Source organism: Tympanuchus pallidicinctus, unplaced genomic scaffold (genome assembly GCF_026119805.1).
Source record: "Tympanuchus pallidicinctus isolate F22 unplaced genomic scaffold, pur_lepc_1.0 scaffold28, whole genome shotgun sequence".
NCBI classification, from domain to species: Eukaryota; Metazoa; Chordata; class Aves; order Galliformes; family Phasianidae; genus Tympanuchus; species Tympanuchus pallidicinctus.
Window position 1 is genome coordinate 2,731,873 of NW_026294745.1, and position 17,412 is coordinate 2,749,284.

Below are 17,412 nucleotides of genomic sequence, written 5' to 3' on the forward strand. Positions count from 1 at the left end.
CACTACAGCTACCCCTGGGAGCTGTGGGAAATGGCAAAGCGAAATAGGTCAAGGTTCTCAGACACGAACAAAATGGATTTCTTAAAGGTCTGTCACAAAAGCTAGGCTGGAACTGTGACCTTTACAGGGAGAGAAGAGGGATGGGAAATGAGACCTGACAGCTCCACACTCCCTCCCTCCCTCAGTGGTAACCTGAAGTCCCCTCCTCTCCCCAAGACCCAGAGCAGCAATAACAAAGGGACACAAAACGTCATCATTAGCTGTGCACAAACACACACCCAGCGTGGCAAGCCAGAGTGGGCACTGCAATGCTTCCCTAACCCAGCAGGGAGGAGAGGGCTTCCAGCCACCACGTGTTACATAAGCTATCTCCAAAGAGCCTGTGGAGAGCTGGGGGGAGCCCTGCAGGACACCGAAGCCCCTCAGCTCCCCAACCCAGCAGGGCTGCAGGGCTCAGCTGCACCTCCATCACCAGGTGGGAGTGTTGTACTCCAGCAGCCCTCAGCAGAGCTCAGCTCCACGGAGCCGCAGGCAGCGCTGCGAAGAAAAGCCCGGCGGTTTATTTCTTGTTAAGATCCCCAGAACTGCTGCCAGGAATAAATGCATAGAGATTGTCTTTCCCTGTCAGAAAGAGGGGGAGAACAAACTCAATGAAAGACTGAAGCACATATGGCACATGAATGAGCAGGGGATGGCTGATCAGAGCAGCCTTCTGCCAGGGGTGCGCAGGATTTGGGGACGGTTTCTCAGCTCGCTCGAGCCTCGTCCTTCTCCAAACCCCTCCTGTTAGCAACGCCGGGCAGAGCCTTCACTGCCATTTTTGGAACAACTGAGCAGAGAGGGATGGTGGGGTGTTGTATTTTTTTTCTGCGCTGCCTTTCCTTACAAGTGCATTTAATTACCCTGAGAAGGCCTCCCAAAGACAGAGGGGAAACGCATTAGGAAATTACAGCTGTGCACAATCTCTCCCCTGCTCTGGGAGGAGTGGGATCAGTTACAGGCTGATCACTTCCCCTCCCTCGCTTTCCTCCAGCACTGACAGCTCAGACGTGCAGACGGACAAAGCGATCCTGCAGAACCTCAGGCAGGACCCCCTGCCTGGCACCGTGCTCTCCTGGGGAGCAGACAGCAGCCACACTGTGCAGGCATTTGCACTGGGTGTACCAAATGGGTTTGCTACCACGTGCCAAAATAAAAAAGTGGAGGGGACGACTGCCAGCAACCACTTTCACCTTCTTCCCCACTCATCAGAGCGTTTTTGTGGAGAGGAAGAATTGTAAAACTTGTTCAGAGGGAAGAAATCAACCAAGCAAGCAGCCAACAATAAAAATCTATTTCCTTATGGAAAGACAGTTTGATTTTAATGGCGAGGAGCATATGCTGCTCCCGTCAGCTTCAACAGCAGCTCATCAGCATCTCTGAAATAAGCCTGAGGACCTGCAGGTACCAGGCCACGGGCTGCTGCCACACCAAGCATGCTGCCCTCCCTGGAAGCCCCTCACATCACCAGCAATGGGAAATCATTGATTAGCATGTCCTTTCTCAACATGAGTTGAAAGCATAGACCATGGTCCCCGCTGCTCCCGCTGCCCCAGTACATCCCCAAGGAGCTGCATTCATCCCCATTTCCCACACAGTGTGACAGCCCGAGCACACATTCACCCTATTCAGAAATTCTTTACACTAGCATCTCCGGGGAGGCAGTTTGGGATTAGCAGCCATCAGGAGACCAGAAATTTGCCATAAGCAAAGGGAAAAACCACTGGCAAGAGAGACACAGAAGTGATTTGCTTTAGGAAGTAAAAGTCTGTGGGTTTTTCACAGGCATCCCCCAAGGTTTTGTCACATTAATCTCTTAATGGGTTTATGGTAATTGTATACGTGGCTACAATAAGGCAGGTGATCCTTCAGCTGGGGCATGCTCTCACACAGGGGAAGGCAGACCACACAAGGCTGTCAGCACAGCAGCCGTGCCCCATGACAAGAACATGGCTGCAGCCCAGCCTGGTGGCAAAGGCACGGCCACTTCCCCCCTGTGGGCATACATGGGAAGGGACAGGGCATCAGCCAGAGAGCAGAAGCACAGACACGAGCTGCCCCGCAGAGCCCAGCCTCCTACCTGCTTCTTCTTCAGCTTGGAGATCTGCTGCTCCACCATGGTGATCTCGCGGTCCACGCGGTCCATGTTCTGGATGAGCTCCTCCTTGGACAGCCGGGCCGGCAGCAGGTCCAGCTCAGCCTCGGGGTGCGCGGGGCTGACGGGAGACACGGGCTCCAGCTTGCCAGGCAGGCCACGGTCCTGGGGAGCACAAAAGCTACAGGTCAGCAGTGCTGGGAGGCTCAGGATCGTCCTCTCAGCCTCTGCTGCGAGCTCCCTGGCCCGCTCCCAGCCCTTTAAGACACACACATCCCTCAGAGAACCTGCATGGCTAAGCAGTACCAGCCACCAGCACCCTGTGCTGTGACTTTCAGCATTCCAAGAGAGCAGTGGGTTACTCTCCTGGATGCCCTGCAGCAGCACGTCCCACTCCTGGCACCTTCAATGAGCCCACATCCCCATGGAACCAAACCCACACACAAAAAGGATCCTTTCAACCCCATTAAAAACTTGGCAGAGCGAGGGGAACCTGAGTGGCAGGTGACAAACACATCCTTCCAGAGATGAAGACCATGGGGATAGGTGAGATCAGCTTAGATAAACAGAACTGATGGAAAATGGATTTTTGCAGATTCCAGGTGAAGAAGCTCTCAGATGAACAGGAGCAGATGGAATGGCAAAACCTCTGTGGTCACTGCAGAGGGCAGCTCTCATTTCCCTTTGCTCCCAGCTCATAGCAAACACAGGAGCACTCAGCCCCTGCTCCAGCAAAGTGACACTCCTGCTGATAGCACCATGCCAGTACTCCACGAGCATCCCAGAGCCACAGCACCTCCTCTGCTCATCACCCTTCATCCCACAAACTCTCAACTATCCAGAAGCCCAACTCCCACAAACACGAGTTGCGTGCTCAGGTGGGTTCACATAGCACTGATAAACACAAAGCTCAAGGGGAGCCAGCACAACCCGCCCCATGGCACCATGCTCCAAGCTGGCAGCCACCCATTACCTCAATTAGAGGTTTACCTGTTCATTTGCTCATAGTGAGTGGATGGATTATTTTTCCCCTGGGGGGCAGGAGGTGGGGAAGAGGAGCTGCAGTTGGGTCCATAACCACAATCAGGCTGCACACAGCACCCTGCAGCTGCTCCGAGGGGAGGGACAGGGAAAGCAAACAAGCGAAGAAGTTTGCGCAGCCTCTCTACCTCAGTCCCAGCACAGGGACAAAGCCCACATTGTTCTGCACCTCCTGACCACGGCTGCAAGCTGCACACCCAGCCCAGCTTGGCTGGCCCCTGTGCAGGAGGATGACACGATGCCCTCGGTGACACCAAGATGGCAGAGAACCCTGTTTGCTCTCCAGCTGGAGCCCTACAGAGCAGATTCTGTCTTGCTTTACTTCCCCAGGTTCAGATAGCAAACCTGGTTGCTCTGCTGCAGCAGGAAGGTGAAGCTCAGTGTCTTCCACAGGTGGGCTGTCGGCTCTTCTGTTCCATTTTAAGTCAATACCAGCAGGGCAGCCACAAGAAGCAAAAGACAAATGAGCTGCTTGTATAATCTAGTTCAAATTAGGGAATAGGAACAGAAAGCAGCCGTGGCTTGGAGCTGGGTGCATTTTTCTAAAGGACAGAAGGCTGCCTGCCAAAAACAGAGAGAAAGGCTTCTCACTGGGCACAGCAAACAAAAGGTGCTCTCTCATCCCTGCCAGTGCGCAAGAGTGGGTATCTTTACACTGCTGCTTGGCATAACCCCTTTAGAAACCTGCCTTCTGATAAATAGGTATCATTTTACACTGCAGAGCCTGTAGCAAAGCTGAGTAAGGCAAACAATTGCAAGTTACAGCACAGAACCCATCATCATCACTCATTATGAGACAATGACAGCAATAAATAAAGGACACGTCCCCAGACCTCAAGTAACTGGTTGCTGTCACTTCACGAGCACCTCTCCAAATAAAGGAAGGGAGAAGGAGCATAGAAAAGAAAAGACAAAACTGAAGGCAAAAAAATCTCAGCCATGCAATTGCGGAGCCCAAAGCGCAGAGCTGGGACTCACACAAGGCAAGGAGAAACCCTTCTTCCACAACACAGAGCTGTCAGAGGAGAGGCCTGTGAGGAGCTTGGCTCACCCCAGCCCTGCAGTGGGCTCTGGGAGCAGGTTGGGTCCCACTGTGGGGCTCCCTGTGAGGAGGGAACCTCTCCCTCCCAGGGCACAGTGACACAGATTCTGGGACAAGGCAGGAAAGAGCAGCAGTTTGAGCCCATCATGCAGGGCTCGCTGCCTGCCACAAAGCCTCTGCTGCTCAGGGCGGCAGGAGGAAAGCTGGGGAACCCAGCTTCAGCACAGCTGGCTGGCACAGTGCAAACCAGAGCTGTGCAAGGAGTGACCCAGGGTATCCCATGGGCAGGGCCAGATGTGCTCGCACTGCTGCTGGTTCCCTGCTCCAAACGTCCCTCAGCAATGGCAGCACTGCAGCCAGCATCGCACCCACGCTCTAAACATGCGCAGTGTGAAACGTAAAATTCTTCTTATTAACGTGAAGTCACAAGACTCTGAAACCAGCACGAGCCAGGAGAGCTGGAATAGATCTGCTGGAGGAAAGAAAGCAATTACTGCATTACTCAAGTTGATATTTTCTCAGTAATTATACCGTTTCCATGCGATTTGTTTTTATACATGGCTAACAGCTACTGTAGTTCCTGTTTATCCCCGGCCTTATTATGATGTGATTTGTATGATAACAAGGGTGGGCGAGGGGGGGGCAGGCACTGCTGCAGGAAGAGAGCTGGCGCTGAAGAAAACAGTGGGGCAGAGACCCAAAGGAACGGCCTCCCCTGGCAGCAGCCCAGCACGTGCTCAGGGAATTCAGGGCACTGTGGAGGAGGAGCTGCCTGCAGACAAAGTCTTTTTTTTCTTTTTTTTTTTTTAATGTTTTGTTGTTTTTTCTTCTCTTTAAATAAATATGACTTTATGAGAAGGCGTACAAAATTCCTTTCCCCTGTAACTCAGCTGAATTCCACCGAGCCAGGGCAGAAAATATCCCAACGATTCTGAAGCTCTCACGAAAGTAGGTCAAAAAACTTCCCCAGTGTTTCAACAGCTTGAAGCAATTGAGTTGCAAAAGCAAGAACAAATGCTGGCCCTCCCTCCCCACCCCTCCAGCAGATTTTGGAGGGTGTAAAACCTCTCCAGTTGGCGTTACAGTTACACGCACTAACCAAAGCACAGTATCTGCTCTTGCAAAACTTGTCTGAGCTCAAAAAAAGCCATTCTGCAGCACGACACATAGCAGATACTGCCTGCGGGCTGCAGGATCACAGGACATTACAGCAGTGTGCCTGTGCATGGAGAGGCTGCGAGGAGCAGGGCAGACCTGGAAAGCCTTGCTCTGCCAGGGCTGATCAAAGCGCGAGGCGCTGCACCGACAGATGGATGCCGTGCCTTCCATTGCTGCCTGGCATCTCCATGCCAGTGGATAATAATTGGGCTGAACTCGGACGTTCCCCATCACCTCCTCGTTACAAAGAGGAGCTCATCCACCTCTCGTTAAGGAATGCCCAATGCCTCCCTTTCTCCGAGCAGCTCCACCAGCACAGCACCACGGCACTGCCCAGCTGCAGGCTGTGCCAGCTGTACCTCTACCTCTCACTGCCTCCGAGGGAAGGATGAAGTAAAGCAGCCAATACCTGCAGCTGAGGGGCTGAGCCGGGCACCCAGCAGGGAGTGGAATACAAAGCGTGAGTCGAGGAATGCCAAGAAGAAATGCAGGGGATGATTTCAAGAAGCCGAGCTCACCCACTCACGGGGGACAAGGTGGGGTTTGGCTCCTTGCTTTCCAAAATACAGCACCAATACAAACTCACACACAGGAAAAGTCCCGTGGATGAAGCCTTGCGGCAATAGGAAACTCCCATGGAAACCCAGAGCCACCCCACCTCCTGCATACATAGAGCCCGGCCCCGATGAGCACACATCAGGTTGTGAGGGCGAAGGAGCGGCCGCCCAGCGCATCACGGCACGGCAGGGAACGGAAGCACGAGGGGACGTGTGAGCCCTGGGCTGCTCCTGCAGCACCGCGGGCTGTGAAACCGCCTCCACTCACACCCAGCACCCACAGCCAGGCTCACTGCCACCCTGCTTCCACAGAACCGGCTTCACAGGAACCGCTCAGCAACGCCTGCCACAGACTTCCTTGGAAGCGGGAGGCGGTGACACAGCCCTGTGTGGCTGCCACCAGGAGGACAAGGCAGGGGAAGATGCACCTCCAGCTTCTTTTTGCAGCAGCAGCCACCCTCACCGCACCACCACACAGCGCAGCGCACACAGCACGCAGCCCTCGGGGTCAGCTTCATTCCCTGCAAGCGCATTCCTTCTGATGCAGTTTTGGGGTGCTGGCACCCTGCAAACCTGCTGTGTCCTCACCAGTCCTCAGGATGCTAAGAGAAACCCTCGAGCCCTGTACGCCACACCAGATCTCAGCTCTTCTAAGAAGGGCTTTGCCAAACTCCCTGCTACTACAATCCTCCACTCACCACGGGTGCGCACTGCTGTGCATCGCTCCTGCCAGGCAACTGCGTCCTCTTAAAACCGCCCTCCAGCAGGCACTGAACAAAACACATACTGCTCACACCACCGGGCACAGCAGCTCCAGCCACAAAGCACACAGGCAACACGCTGGAAGCCCGTGCCTGCAGCATGGGGCCGGATGGTGGGCCAGGCTCGGCGTGCCCGTGCTGCCTACAGGAGCTGGGGTGCAAAGCACCGTGGCGATGGCTCTGCTCGGTGTGCTCCCGGATCAGAGGGCGGCGAGCCCACCAGGTGCAGCCTCCAGCCCGGGGATGGCAAACCCACGGTGCCAGCTTCTGAAAACAGCGCTTATTGAAAAGTAAAAAACCGAGGGGAAATGAGAAGACAAAAGCCCTTCTCAGCCCGGTGTTATCAAGCAGAGGAAATGAGACTTCTAAAGCTCCCATTCAGAGAGGAGTGGGGGGGAGAGAAATCCCACTCCAGACGCACTTGAGCGAACAGCTTTTGAAATGGAAATGTCGCTCTTCAGAAACATTTAAATTTCCTCCTATTGCCGGGGAGGAGGAAGGACGCAGGAGAGCGAGCAGGGACTCCTCAGCCATGCAAATTCCTGCGGGGTCCATTCAGGCAGCAGAGCAGGGATTTGTCGGGGAGTTAATCAGGGCGGCACACGGCGCTGCCGTCGGGAAGCTGCCTTGACGGGCATCCGATTTAGAGAGACGGCAATGAATGAATGAAGACAGCTCTATTTAATCACCGCAAGTGAGATATACTCCAAGGCTGCCCGGCTCGTGCTCCTTTCCTCCGTTCTCCCCAGTGCAACGACCGCCCAAGCCGCCTTACTCCAGATGCAGGAGACCGGGCTGCTGAGGAGACAGAAACGTCGTCCAGAGGAGCTGCGGAGCCGCCCCTGGGGCTGCCCGAGGCCACGGATGGGCCGCCTGAGCTGGGGGGCACCCGGCCACCGCAGGGCTTGGGGCTGGGTCAGCTTTAAGATCCTCTCCAACCCAACCACTCTACGTAAGACGGAAAAGGACTCTCAAGAGAGACCTCTGATGGTAACTGCAGCACCTGAGGCGTGCTGCAGGACCGGCCTGTTTGCTGGAGCCATAGCACCCAGCCAGGCAGCCAGTGCCCCTGGAGGCATGCAGGAATGGGCTGCTCTGGTGGGCGCAGCTGCTCCTCAAACCATGCGGACTCCCTGAAGAACACCAGCAGCTGCTGCTCCCACTGCTGCCCCGAGCTCCACTCACCACCACGCGCTGCCTTTCCTTGCAGGGAAAGGGATTGTTTAATGGATACTCTCCCACCACACGCCAGGGATTTCTGATCTACCACTCATCACCAAGTGGCAAGCGGAGCCTGCACCCCTGATCTGTAAAAATCAGCAGTTCCAACACTGCAAGAAAATTTGACTTAATGGCAATACTCCAAGACTCTGTTTCCCCCTAAATCTGGTTCCATCTCAAAAGCAAGACCTTGTCACTCCCATGAGAACAGTGTGGAGCACACACACGCATGCATGCTTTTAAGACTCAAACACACACAAACTCAACAGCCTGGGCACAGATATGGGTCACTGTGCGGACATGACCTGCAACCTTCCCCAGCTGAGATAACAAGTGAAAAAACAAGGAACTTTCTGATCAGGAATCCAGGCTGGGCCGGCTTCCATTCAGAGGTGGCTGTGCTGGGAAACTTGTGTAGGTGTGAAACGAACTCACAGTCACTTGGATGCTTTTGGAACAGAAAAAGAAGTAACTATCGTGAAAATAGCCTGGGGGAGAGAAAAAGCCCTTCCCTTCACACAGCTTCTCAGGGCCATTTAATGGAGCTTTGAGTGTCCTCACGGCTCCCCAGTGCTGCATTTGGAGCTGCAGCACTGCCAGCCCGGCTCCGCACCTCCCCAGCAGCTGCCCTCTCCATCACGGCCGCTCGCTGGCTGCGCCCAGTGCCAGATTGCTCTAATAATTGTGCTGACACGTGGAAGGGCTGCCTCGACACCGCCTGCTTGTCTGAGCAGCCATTTCCTGCCTGCTTTCCATCGGCAGGCTGCAGCTGAGCCCGACTGGGGCTGCAGAACCGTGGCCCCCCCCAGGATGACACCGGCAGCGGGGCAGCAAGGCTGGGGAAGAGTGCTTGGGTGCTGTGCCAGCCCCACGAGCTCGATGTGCCCAGAAAAATGTGCAAAGAAAACCTGTCAAAGATGCTTCTGGACGTATTTGGAGGAATTTTTTTTCTGCAGGTAGAGATGGTCTCAGGGTTTAACAACCACCAAGTCTCGAGCATCAGAAGACTGTGATCACAGAAAGACCAACCAGAAGAAGAACAAAAGTGGGACCAAACCGCCCTGGAGGAGGTGGGAGCAGAACCTTTTCCAGCTGCAGCTGCTGCACAAGCTGCCCAAACTGCAAGCCCCAGCCTAGGCCCAGTCTGCAGAACAGCACGAAGCACCTCTGCCCTTCCAGGCCAGGACGTTAAAGAAAAAAACCAATATCTCAGCTCCCATAGCAAGAATGAGCCCACAGTGAATTTGTTATTATCTGTTAGCAAAGCACCAGCTTCCCACCAAGGCTGGAATTTCCATCTTGGTTTGGCAGGCACAGGCCTATGAAATGATTACTGTGTTTACTTTTCCTTTGCTAACTATAAAATCCCATTCCACCGCCCTGCCAAGAATGACTGAAGCTAATAAAATTCAGGCATTTGGAAGAAAGCAATAACAAACCTCCCTTTTGGGGCTTCATGATGAAATTTCCCCACTCCAATCAGAGATTATGCTGTATTCATGCACATTGGTGGTGTCTCCAAGTGCACCCAGATCAGCTCAAATCAATATTTAGCTTAGCTCGAGACTGTGAGCCTTTCTTTGCCTGGATCACTGATAGCACAGCTGTAAGAAGCCTTTGAAAACACAGCTTACAAGTGTATGGTGGCATATATGTGTGTATGCATATATTATATACATAAAAATGCAGGTCTTTCAATTAAACTGTGGAAAGCATATATGCACAAAACATTTATGAATGTATAATCTATATACCCCCTTCCAAATATACTGAAAGCCATTATCAGAATACACAATATATTTACATACACAAACCTGCACAGTCTCCTGTAGCTTTTGGTGTCAGAAAGGCTCAGAGCCCTGCACGCACCTCTGCTGGCCGTGCTGCTGGGGGCTGTGTGCCCCACGTCACACCCGGATGGCTGGCAGGAGATAAAACAGCACAGACCTGAAAAACAGGCTGAAATCAAAGCCTGTGCTCGCCCTGCTCCGTAACCCTGTGGCACGGCTGCTCTGCCCAGGCTCTTTCTCGGGCTGTGCTGGGAATGCCACCCCAGGAAGCCCAGACAGCAGCTGGCAGCCCCCACCAGCATGCAGGCTCACAGAAGTGGGGCTGCATGCTCACGTAGGCAGAGGATGCTCAGGCAACACTGACCAGAGAAGATACTACTGCAATAAAGGAGATGCCCTGGGGCATTTCCCGTGTTAATTTCTGCCATACCCTCACCAGATCCCGAAGGAGGATGGAGCACAGTGTCCTGCCCCACACCAGCTCACTGTGGGTAACAGCATGCTTCCAAGGGCAGAGAGAACAGACTCCACTGCATTCCCACTCTTTATCCTCTAGGAGGAAGGTGCCAAGAATTAGAATTACATTTTTTGAGAGCGGCAGAACAAGCCAAGGGCCTGTCAGCTTGTCCTAGAACAACCCCTCTGCGTGCAGCCAGCATTCCTGCTGCACGCAAGTGTCCATCAGCACGGAGCTGCAGCCCACTTTGTCATGCAGTGAGCCAGAAACCTCTGATGTGCTCTGCCTCAAACACAGCCAAGGAAATGTTGCATTTAAACAGCGGGTTTGGGTAGAGAAAGAGGGGAGGTTTTCAGAGAGTGACTGCAACAGGGCCCCTTGGCACCCACTTGATGCTGAGGATGCTGTTGGGAGATGAGGCTCTGCAATGCAAGGAGGTAAAGCTCCCCGAGTTCCAGGGATGGCTGCTGCCACGTTCGGTGCTATGACAGCTCCCACACCACAGCTGAAAGCAGCAGCTTCCCTGCCAAACCCAGCCCCAGAGTCACTCCCACACCCCCAGCCCCATCGACAACACTGCGCAGTGCCGGCACGGCGCGAGGATGAGCGTGCCCTCCTCCTCACACACAGCACTCAGCTGATCGGTGTCACAACTCGTGGCTTTTGGTGCATGAGTCACTGCTGTGGATTTACAGCATTTCCTAACGATGGAAAAGTACAGCAGCACAGATGTGCTGTATTGTACATTCATGGAGGCTGCCCTGGGCACCTTTCGAACCCATCGCCCCATGCTGGACCCCCAGTGAGGGGGACAGAGGGAGCCCGGGATGTTCTGCAATAGCTGCAGTGCTGGTGAGCTGGCAGTAAGCTTCTGTCACCTTGCTGTCTGCACACACTGGGCAGAACACACAGAAATGGGAAGCACTGCACATCCCATCCTGCAGCATTGCTCCAGGTCTAACAGCACCCAACTCCCTGCCAGTGGGCCACAAGTGAAGAATCCCAAATCAGAGCTGGGCAGCACAGAAACCCTGCCTCTCCTTTCCAGGAAATAACAGCAGTGCACATAGCAATCCGTGCTGTTCAAGAAAGAATGGGCTTCAAAAGCATTTCACTCTGTAACAGATGTACAAACACTTCAAAGGCAGAAAAGGATAACCGCCGTGGAGCTGTGCAGCACTGCCCTGCTGCAAGCACACTGCTGGCTTTGGTTCTCCAGCCATCAGAACTGGAAAATCAAACACTGTCAGCTGCAGGGTCAGAGCTCCCTGCCTGCAGCACCCTGCCCTGCGGCCTGGCAGCTCTGCCCTTCAAAGCAGAGCAGCACCAGGCTATGCAGGAGGCAGCACAGCGAGCAGGGGCTGCCACGTGCTGCCCTGGTGGAAAATGGTGAGATGGAGCGAGGGGAAAGCAGGGCAGAAAGGAACCCAGCCAGAAACATTTGCAGAGTGACAGTGGGAACAATGCAAATATTTCAGGATTTAAATATGTTTGGAATAACAGAGAATGCCAACATCTCCCTCATCTTCCCAGAAATAGCCTTGAATCACTGCTGTCCTAACGCAGTCCTCCCCCACTCCATGGGATCCTTCCCACAGTTGGATTTGTATCAGTTGACAGCGTGAGCAACAGCGTGGTGGGGGTGAGGGGGGGGACAAACTGAACGCATTGCAGTGGGATCCTTTGCTGCTCCACGTGCTGCTGCTGGCTGTCCATCCACCAGCCCTGGAAGCACACAGCAGGGGACAAGTGCTTGGAGCTCACGGCATCACTCTGTCACCCAGACACTCGGTAAATGGCCGTAAGTGCGGGGAGGCAATGGCACCCAGCACAGCTCCCTCCCAGGGGGCCCCGTGCCACTCCTGGCCACGCTCAGCAGGTTTGGGAGCTGCTCCCACACATCCTGCCGGAGTGCTGCGGCTCTCCGAGTTCAAAGCACTGCTGCTTCCACCCCCTCGCTCCCTTCCCCCTGTGCTGGATTACTCAATTAGAGATTATGCGTTTGCCAGTTCCCTCGTAGCCAACTGGGGCCTCTGCCAAGGTCAACACGAGTTCCAGCCAGTTTCATTAATAACTGTGAGACCAGCCCACTGGAAACTCTGAGAGGTTAATCCCAGCAACAGATCAATGTTCCCATAACAAAGCCATGCAGAAAACCACGGAGCTGAGAGAGCAGGCTGGTGATTTACCAGCTCTGCACTGGGATTGGGGCGCTTCCCTTGCTCACAAATAGGATCCCAGCCGATGACTCCCCCTCCCAGGGCTACTCCTCACCGGCAGGGAGCGGGGACAGGGCTCCCCAAGGCCCCTCCAGCTCTTTGGGGTGCTGCCAGGCTGCTCAGGGCTGCCCAGGAGCCCTCTCACCTCCCTGCCTGTTCTCCAGGAGTTTGGTGTACATCGGGCTCTGGAACAGGCAGCTGGTGTGAAATTTGGCATGCGTGGCGCTGGCTTCAATGCATCATTAAAAATGCATTTTAAACGTGTTAATTCATCCTTTTTCAATTAATGGCTTTTAAAGCTGCATTAACGTGCATCAAAGCATAGTGCCCTTTGCCCTAATTTCTGCTTTGCTGCATATATTTCCTGGCCTTCGCGCTGCCTTTCCCCAGAGTCCCACCTTCTCCTTTCAGATCCCAGCTTTTCGTTCACAGCACAAAAACATTCAGGCAGAAAGGGAAGAAATTAAAACCCTTCAACAATGCAAAGCAGAGTCCAAGCACTCACGCTGTTAACTCCTTTACAAAAGAGGGAAGTGGCATTGTCCCTGTTACCGACGGGGAAATCTCAGACACAGAAAGGGGAAGAGACTTACCGGTGGCCAGCGGTTTGCTGGGGCAGATGGCAGTGAGGTTCAGGTTTCCTGAGCCTGCCCCGGCCCCACAGCAGGGTTGTGGGGCTCCTGCAGCACCATCCCACTGGAGCAATGGGCTGGACTGCAGCAGCCAGCCCCTGCAACGGGACTAAATGCAGATCACGACTGACTCACATCCTATAGGGAGAGTAGCAAACCACATATGTGGTGGAAAAGCAGTTCTCAGAAGTGGGAAGACCAAGTGGAAGCACAAGGGGAATAAGAAGAGCTGGAAGGGAAGGGGGGGTGGCAGGACCGAGGTCCAGCTCTGCAGCAGGTGCTGGATGGCCAGGGATCACACAGACACATGGCAGGCCTGCTGTGCTGCTCTGATCTGCTGAAGGACCACGGCTTTCCCCATCCGACACCAAACCCACCAAGGGCCCTGGGAAGGAGCTCCAGCACTACAAGCATGCTTGGCAAATCCCCATCACGGCCACTCCTCCAGCGGGTCCCACACACACATCACAATGACAGGGAAAGCAGGCCCAATTCAGTTCTGCCTGCTGTTCTTGGCCAGCTCACGGGAGCACCTTCTCAGAGGCACTGTCAGCCTGGATGGAGGGCACCAGGATGTTTTGTCCCCTGAGCTCTCCTGAGCCCAGCCAGCAGTAGGAGCTGCACACTCTGTGCCCTGCAGCAACGTGACAGCCACGCTGCGTGGGGGAGAGATGCTTGAGTGGAGAAAACAGGTAGGAAAACAGCCTTCTGTTTCCCAGCCTGAAGAGAATTGATCGAGGGTATGAGCAATATGAGGTTCATATAAAAAGGTAATCTTTTGCTGGCAGACATGGCTGTAAAGCTGCTGCTTTTGTAAGAAACGCTTCCCCAACACATCTGCTTTCTGTAGCCACAAAGAGCTGAGCTACTAAGAGCTGCTGCCTTTGCATTGCTTACTAATCTTCACTTGAAGTGAGGCTGCTGTGATCCAGAACGGGGCACAGGGGCCCCAGCTCAATCCCCTGCTTGAGAAAAATGGATAAAAACCATACAAGATCCACTTCTTTCCTGGGAGTGTTAATGGGAAAAGCTCCACAGTCTGTTACCAGGACTTGCCACAATCTGTAAAGCCATCAGGAAGAGCAGCACACACAGTACCTCAGCCAGCCCTGCCCAGGAACAACCCAGCCAACCCAGACCACTCAGGTGCTCCCCAGCCATTTTTCTCTCCTTCCAGACTGCGACATTACAAATGGCTCCACTAAAAGCATAATCTTGTCCTGCTGAATGGTATACATCTCAGCTTTCTCTCTCTCTCTTTCATTAACAAATGTTTTAAGCCCCATAAAACGCGATGTAATTCTTGGAAATGTGTCACAGCCCAAGAAGCAAATGCAGCCCCTAACTCAGCGACTAATGCCTCAAGAGTGGCTTTGCCTATTAGAAACAAATAGCTGAGACAATGCGTGGTTTTCCGGCGAGAAGCAGAACAGAACTGCTGATGGAAACAACGTGCAGACAGAAAAGCTGTCCTGGTTTCCTCATGCCTTTGGAGAGAAAACATCTTTGGTTTCATAGCTAACAGTTTCTTTTCCCCACACACACCTGGGCCAGCACCCACAGGGATCACTCTGTGTCCAGAGCCCCCACACTGCAGGGTCCCTGCTGCTCCTCACAACCTCACAACTTCCAGCTCTGGCCAGGCCTCTCCTGGAACCCCATCCACCCAAACTGCCCTCATTTGCCCCATTTCAAGTTAAATGTTCCTCTCCCCCATGACAGTCAGCGGGATCTCATGCAAGCTCCACCAGGAATAAACCCAAGCTCACGCTGAAGTCAAGCACTATCCATCCCAGTAGAGCACGCAGCTCAATCCGAGCAGGCACACAAGCAAGGGGCTGTTCTTTGTAATATTTATCACGCAGCAGAGGAGGTAATTGCAAGTAAACAATCTGCTCTGTTCCAGGAGACTAAGGCAAGGGAGGCTTTCCTGGGGAAGATTATATTAGGAACCACCAGCGGCCAATTCCAGCCCTTCAAACACCAGTATTAAATAAGGAGATGTGATAAATAAGAAAGGTCAAGTAAAAATCAAATTAAGGCACAGTATCCACAAAAGCCAGACACAACCAACCCTAGCCCAGCCCACAGGAACTTCCCAAACGCTCTTGCGCAGCAAACAGCCAGTAAATACAAGTCCATAAAGACGAGCCCACGAGATGAACAGTTTAGGAGAAAACCCTACACCCTTTTCTTTCTCTGAAGAAGTCGCCCCATCTCAGCGCGTGCCACCCAACAGCGCCACGCACCGTGTGACAGGCAGCTCTGCACAAAGGGGCGCCGGGCGCAGCGCTCACCTTGGGCAGCTCCTCGCCGCCCGCCTGCTGGCCCTGGCTCAGGAGGGGCGAGTGCCGCAGCAGCGGGTCCTGCAGCAGGTCCAGGCGCGGCCGCTTCGTTTCGATGAACTCCAAATCCGATGGCTTGGTCAGGTCAGAGAGATAGGAATGAGCCTCGGTCCTCAGGTGCAGCTCCTGAGATCTGCGGACAAGGAAAGGAGACCTTAGGGAACAAGCCGGCTCTGCTCCCCCTGCTCCGAGACTGCGGGCAGGACGCTGGGCTCCTATGGAGAAAGCACAGCTCCAGCTCGCACATCTCAGCCTGCAGGGACCCAGGGCACTCTGCCTCTCTTGTACACCAGCCTGAGATCTCTTCACCTGTTACATACGTAGCAGTTGGTAATACCTGGAAATTGGCTTTGCTTTCTTTAAGCAAGTATAAAAATTTTTGCAGCTCTATTTTTCCTAGCAGGAATCTACTCTGGGAATTGTAAAAGGTTCCCACAAAAACACACTCAATCTTTTACTATGCCCAAAGATCAGCTTTGTTGCAGCAGCTCCAAAGGTGTTTTTAACACTTCAGGCAGATGTGTCTCTTAGAAATTACAACAAAACACAAGAGATTCAAAACTAGGAAAAAACACGGCTTTTTTTTTTTTTTTTTTTTTTTTTTTCCTTTAAGCAAGATTGTTTGAGTTCTCTTGAGCTACGCAGCACAGTGCAGCACACCTTCAGCAGCGACAAAGGGAGCAGGCTGGAAGCTGCTCACGGGGATGGGGGAAAGCAAACACATCACAGGCATGCCAAGAGCAGGCACCAAGGGCTGTGCGGTGTGCCCCTCCAACCTGGGGCTGCTGATGGCCATGCTCACCTTGCTAACTCAGCTTCTGCAAGCACAGCAGGAAGGGACGGGCCCAGAGCCCTCTGAAGGCAACGGGAGCCCTTCCAGCAGCTCTAACAGCCCTGGACTGCATCCAAGGGAGGGAAGTGCTGGGTGGAAATCACCTTCCCCGCAGCGTGACCCAAGCCCAGCTCTGTGCAAGTGAGCCACAGCTTCTCCCTCACCCTCCTCCCCCTTTTTTCTTTTTTTTTTTTTCCCCTTCTGTATTTTCATGTTTTTGATTTAAACCTCAGCACCAGACCCAAAACACACAGGCCAGGGCAGCGAGCCGTTGGAGCAGGACGGCCCTTTGGTGCGGCCCCGTAAGCGCAGCTCACCCGCACACACTTTGCACTGAGCCATGCCCAGCAGCCCAGGCACTGCGTGCACTTCCCAGCAGCCTGTCCAGAAACCCAGCCACAATCGGCAACTGTTGAGCTGGGCAGGTGTTAAAATATTCCAACACCCAAGGCTTTCCGTAGCACAGCAATTAAAAATCCGATGTGTTTATTCTCACTTCTTCCTTGTTTTTTTTTAAAGGCTGCGTTACCCAGAAGCTGCTAATTGCTGCAGAGTGCTGCGGTTGTGAGGACCACGCTCAGAAAGCGCCGTGTGGAACGTAAGAGCGGCACGCAGCTCTGCTGAGGCAGTTCCTTACGGAGAGGCAGGGGCCACGCTGGGGAAAGCAGCTGCGATGCTACAGGCTGCTATTCTATTTCCATTTCCACATCCACGGGAACTGCCATTGACTCCGTGCCCTGGAATTTCCAGCCGCTCCCGGGATGACTCTGCCCAGCACCGCCCCACGCCAACAGCAGCGCTCTGCTCACAGCCCTCACACCTCCCCCCTGCACCCACACCTGCACTCAGCTCCTCACAACAGCCTTTTATATTGCCACGACTTGCTATCGGCGCGGGAGGAGCAGTGTCTGCAAACCCTCCGTTACACCGAGCGTGGGCTTTCGCTGCACTTTCCAAGCAGTTCCCATCTGGCTGCTTTATTCCAGAGATTCCTACTTTGCTGAAGGGTAAAGGTGTTACTCAATGACATGGGAAACTCCCTGGAGTCCCTGTCATGAGCACAGCACTGCACACAGCCGGAGGGGGGAGGGGGAGCAGGTCTGAGGCCAGAAGACCGAGATGACCCAAGATGGGATCTTTGGTTTACTGCTGAGCTACACCATTAATTGCACACTGCCAGCTGCATTCCTCACACACCACAGCCCTTTCCCCAGCGGTACACA

At 53.8% G+C, this 17,412-nt stretch overlaps 1 protein-coding gene across 16 annotated transcripts in view; it reads right to left on the minus strand.

The window, feature by feature from the left end:
* The window catches only part of NCOR2 (nuclear receptor corepressor 2), a 163,947-nt gene that overhangs the window by 85,574 nt on the left and 60,961 nt on the right, over positions 1–17,412 (minus strand). For all 16 annotated transcript variants that reach the window (XM_052691171.1, XM_052691170.1, XM_052691168.1 and 13 more), the window contains exons 4-5: positions 15,310–15,490; positions 2,120–2,299 (exon numbers count right to left, since the gene is read on the minus strand). In XM_052691171.1, the coding sequence (XP_052547131.1) occupies positions 2,120–2,299; positions 15,310–15,490 (361 nt within the window). The remainder of the gene's footprint in view (positions 1–2,119; positions 2,300–15,309; positions 15,491–17,412) is intronic.